The following is a 5,073-nucleotide window of genomic DNA, read 5'->3' as shown; positions in this document are numbered from 1 at the left end:
GGGCTAGTGCGATGTCTGTTACACGTTTGATTGGTCCAGTAGGTAGAGCAACGACAATCTCGATGAAGATTGCTCATGAGGTGTTACCGGACAAGGTCCGGATTATATAGTCGCTGGATGGGGGTCGCACCGCCTAGCAGCCAGAGCAGGCGCTTGAGGATGATGGGGAAGGTGAGGGTAAGGGTGAGGACGGCAGGGGTAAGGGGGTATGGGGTGCTGGGGCAGGTGATGTTGGGGTTGATAGGGTGTAAGACCACATTTTTCCTTCATCAATCCGTCCCTGATTGTAAAGAGATGGTTCATACATGAAAGATAACTAATCCTTAAAAAGTATGATATACGTACATTTGTACATGAGATGATTACTCACCTTATAAATGCACATTTTGAAGTATATAAATACTTTTATAGGATTGTGTAAATTTATTACTAGGCTTAAGTATAATCAATTTTGCTATGATTTAAATGAAATTGTTTTTACGTTTTTTAACAACGAATATATATCTAAAACAAAAGCATCAGCAGGAAGCTAGATACTACACCAAGAAACAAAGCCACGATAAGATATCATTGCCTTCACTAAGCAACAACATAACATAAGGTTTTTGGCACCATTTTCCCAATCTATCATCTCTAGTTTGCGGTTTGCCCCTATTTTTAAACCATGAAAATGATTGAAGTTTAATGTCCTTAACAAGATTATCAATCAACGCCACTTTTGCGAGAAAAACAACCGTTTCGAATTTCCAAATGATCCAAAACAATGTGTAAGTGATTAGGATCTTCAACCTCTTGTACAATTTGGATGAACCAGATAGCAATGCTTCATTTACAAGCTGTTGGGGTGATGTGGCATCCATCCACGCGATCGACTAACCATTTCTGGCACAAGCTAGTTGAGAAAGATTCCGATGGGTCAACTGCCCAAATCCATTTATCTCTATGACCTGTAAAGAAATTTATTTTATTCCTTTGTCAATTCCATTACCCCATATCAAACAGACAATTTTAGTGTAAAAATTTATTTTCCACCAATTTTCCGGCATTCATGAAGTGGGGGAACCATAGATTCTCGATCAGAGGGTTGAGATACAAAATTTTGTACACAATGTAAACTAACTTGTGTTTTCTTTTGAAATAAATACTTACAGTTTCCTCCTAAAAAGTCTTTGAAGATGGAACTTTTTCACATAGGTTTAGAATTAATGTTTTCCTCTAAAATCTACATTTTCCTTTACTAAATTCATATTATTCCAAAAAAAAACATGTTTTCTTCTCAACGGACAACAATAAGAAGACTCAAGGATCACCCTTATGTTTTCTTTCGAAGACCCCAACATTTTCACATTTGTATGATTTTCGACAGCCAGAAGGTCGGTGCACCTTCTTGATCCTCCCTTGGTTCCGCCGTAACCCCTCTCCTCTTTCTTTACATTTTTTTTGTTAACGAGATCCGTTTTAACCAAGGTAACCATAAACGAAATCTTTATTTTTAAAACTTTAAGTCATCAATCTCCTCCAATAGCCTCTCGCTAAGGCTAGAGGGTGTGGTATCTCACGCCACATCAGTGTCATGTCACATAGGGGCTTTAAAGCCCCTCACTTTAACTTACATGCAATTGTTTAAAGTCCCCTTCATCATTACCTGATTATTCTTTTTTATTTAAATTTAAACATTATTTAATTTTGATATATTAATTTAAATTTAAATAACAAGAAAAATATAAAACTCATAATTATATATATATATATATATATATATATATATATTAAAAACAGAAGTCAATGAAAATTTAAATAAAAAAAATACAATGTCACTAAAAAAATACAATGCTTGAAAAGTTAAACTAGGTTAAACTAAAAATACACATCATCACTCGTCGTCTTCTCCTTGTTCACGATCAAACCATAGGTGCTCGGTCACATCAGCTTGAAGGTTAAGGTGTGTGTCCCTGTCACGTATCCTCGCTCGGATAACTTCTTTTTGAGTGTATGTAAGTAGTGGGTTCGTCGTTTGGTTACCTTCATCATAACTTCCTCCACAAAATGCTCTGCCCAAGTCCTCCAAGATCATGTTATGCAAGATGATACACGTATACATGACGTTTCTCATTTTACTCTTTTCAAGTATATCCGACGGCTGGGCAATGATAGACCATCTCTTTTTTAATACACCGAAGGCCCGCTCGACATCTTTTCTTTCTGACTCTTGTTTCTTCTTGTAATACAATCTTTTCTCGTCATCTGGACATGAAAGAGTTTTTACCAATGTCGCCCACTCCGGATAAATACCGTCGACAAGATAGTATCCATACTTATACTCCACATCGTTTGCATAGAATGAAGTATTTGGTGCAACACCATCTATGACATCGTGGAAAAGACCTGATGATTGTAAAACAGTGATGTCATTGTTCGCATCGGTTATGCCAAAGTACGCATGCCAAATCCATAAATCTTGAGACGCGATCTCTTGTAATATTAGGGTAGGACCCTCGTGGTCACCACGATGCCCTTTCCAAGCGGTTGGACATGTCGCCCACTCCTAGTGTGTGCAATGAAGACTACCCAACATCCCGGGAAACCTGTGTATTCGCTGATAGGCCTCGTATAAAAGTGGAACGTCGTTAGCGGTCGGCATCCTCAAATATCGCATCCCGTAAAGAAAGTTAACACCTAATATAATTGTAATAACAATAAACTATAAATAATTAAAAAAATTAATAATCAAAACAATAATAATAATAATAATAATAATAATAATAATAATAATAATAATAATAATAATACCTTCACAAAAATTTTCAAGACAGTCACGACAACTTCTGCCTAACATCCTTAAATATTCGTCACACGCATCACTCGTTATGCCGTACGCAACTTGCCGAATTGCGGTAATACACTTTTGTGTTCCAGAGAAACCAATTTTGCGACTAGAACTTTCTCTTAGTGTGAAAAATGGACATTGGGCCGCAAGATCATTAGAAATTCTTAAGAAAAGACGACGGCTCATACGAAACCGACGCCTAAACTGCGCATCGTCGTACAACGGATTTTCACCAAAATAATCGCGCATTAAACGTTGATGAGCACCTAACCGATCTCGTTCAAGAGGCGCTTGTCTGGTACGCGTTGTAGATGATTGAGCTTCTTCTCGCAAATACTTAATCGCCTCCTCCGTCACTATGATAAGCATATCATCGACAATACCACCAGATGAAGAGCTAGACGAATCGGATGAAAAGTGGGATGACATTTTTGATATTAAAAATGATTGGAGATAATGTGTGTGTTTTAGCGATTGGTGTGTGTTTGAGTTTATGATTGGTTTGTGTAAATATATGTATAGTGGAGTGTTCAAATGATAAGAAATTTTTGTAAGAATAAAAAAGAAGAAACTTTAACCAATAAGAATCCTTCATTTTACTTCATTTAATTTTTGCATTTAATACTAGTGTAAGGGTATATTGGTAAACTTAGATAGATGATCAATCGGTTGTCTTCCTTTTTAATAGCTAACTACATTAATTTGTAACTTATTTTCAATAATATATATTTTTTCAAAGAAGAAAAAAAATTAAATTAAAGTTTAGAATAAATTACGAGGTGTGTAGGATGAATTACGAGATGTGTAGGATAAATATCAATATATGTAGGATAAATTTCAAAACGTGTAGGATAATTTAGATGTGTGTACGCAAAAATTTTAGTATGGAGGATGATAGTTTTTATGACTAATTAATTAGTCAAAGATAATAATAAATGAGATGAGAAAAAACTATTAAATATTTTACAATTGTACCCTTTGTTTCTTTTTTTTTTCTCAATTTAAATTTCTTCTCAAATAAACATCCCCTGTATGTATATATATTAGATATTTATTAGTTTTTTTTTTATAAAAGACCATTGCCCAACGGTCATATTAACCAAAATTCTCGAACAAAGCGCATTAACACGTGTTACTGGGCTGGCGGAGCATCGATGCCCCCCCCCCCCCCTCTTTGGTATGCAGGGGATAGGTAGGGGCGCTAAAGTGGTGATGTGGCCAGAGGCGGTATACACCCCCTGGCCTAACTGGCTAAGAACCCTTTTCCTCTAGTCTCAATTGAATCACATTATTGTAGAATCACCATCTCTTGTTACTCTTTGAGAGACCATGCATCTTTCAAACCTGTCAAGGTCATAGAGGTTAGATCTTTTTAAAGATTTATGTCCAAACCAAGGCTGCATCCAAAACAATGAAACATACCTAACTTTGTCCGGAATATACATACAATATATAAAAATATAGTTGGATCAAAAACCCATCTCATAAAGTTGTTTACTTCTCTATAACAAAAAACTCATCTCATAAAGTTGCTTTAACATTACCACCAATGTTGAGCACTAAAGAGATTGGTTTTTTGTTGTTGTTGCTTTTAACATTATCAGTAAGATTGATACGATCCGATCCGACCCGTTGCCGTAATCCTACGGGTAGATGATCATGCTAGTAAAAGGGAAACATGGAGGATCATATAGATGATCATGCAAACTACCAATGTAAACATGGAACCATAAAACAAAACAAAAATAATGCAAGTGAACGTGGGTCTAACGGGTTAAGGTGGATAGTCCGTATCAAAGATTGAATCAAAACTGTATGGTTCTAATTCATGTGTTAATATACTTCATGCGGGTTGTACTTATTTCAAAACTAATTTGCAATAATGTTTTTTCTTCTTATAAAAGGTTCAAATTTTGGAAGTAATACAACCTAACTCATTTGCGGATTTTAAAAGTTACTAGTTTGAGTCGAGTAAAACCATATTAATCAAGATGTTATCTTAAGATCAACTCAAGTAATTAAAACCTGAATGTAAGGAACTATTACAAATCCTATGGTAAAGAGCAAGATCATACGCAAGATTCTATGTTTGTAGGGATCTTGTGCGTGACCGACACAATTTCTCTTGGCAAAATCATAAAATCCTATGATAACAACGACCACCACCGATACGTTAAACTTATCACATCTTAAATCATATGTTCCAAACTTAAGATTATTACAAATATAAATAAAAGCTTGAGTAT

The 5,073-nt window shown here is 35.4% G+C and overlaps 1 protein-coding gene across 1 annotated transcript; it reads right to left on the bottom strand.

Annotated features, from left to right (window-relative positions):
- Positions 1–1,873: 1,873 nt before the first annotated feature.
- Positions 1,874–3,256, bottom strand: LOC110900155. Its single transcript, XM_022147063.1, has 3 exons — positions 2,791–3,256; positions 2,569–2,676; positions 1,874–2,385 (listed from the first exon to the last, which is right to left on the bottom strand). Exons 1-3 carry the CDS (start codon positions 3,254–3,256, stop codon positions 1,874–1,876), a joined length of 1,086 nt encoding a protein of 361 aa, XP_022002755.1.
- Positions 3,257–5,073: the final 1,817 nt, after the last annotated feature.

Source organism: Helianthus annuus, chromosome 2 (genome assembly GCF_002127325.2).
Source record: "Helianthus annuus cultivar XRQ/B chromosome 2, HanXRQr2.0-SUNRISE, whole genome shotgun sequence".
NCBI lineage: Eukaryota > Viridiplantae > Streptophyta > Magnoliopsida > Asterales > Asteraceae > Helianthus > Helianthus annuus.
Note: the sequence above shows the minus strand (reverse complement) of the source record. Positions and strands in the feature narration are given on the sequence as shown.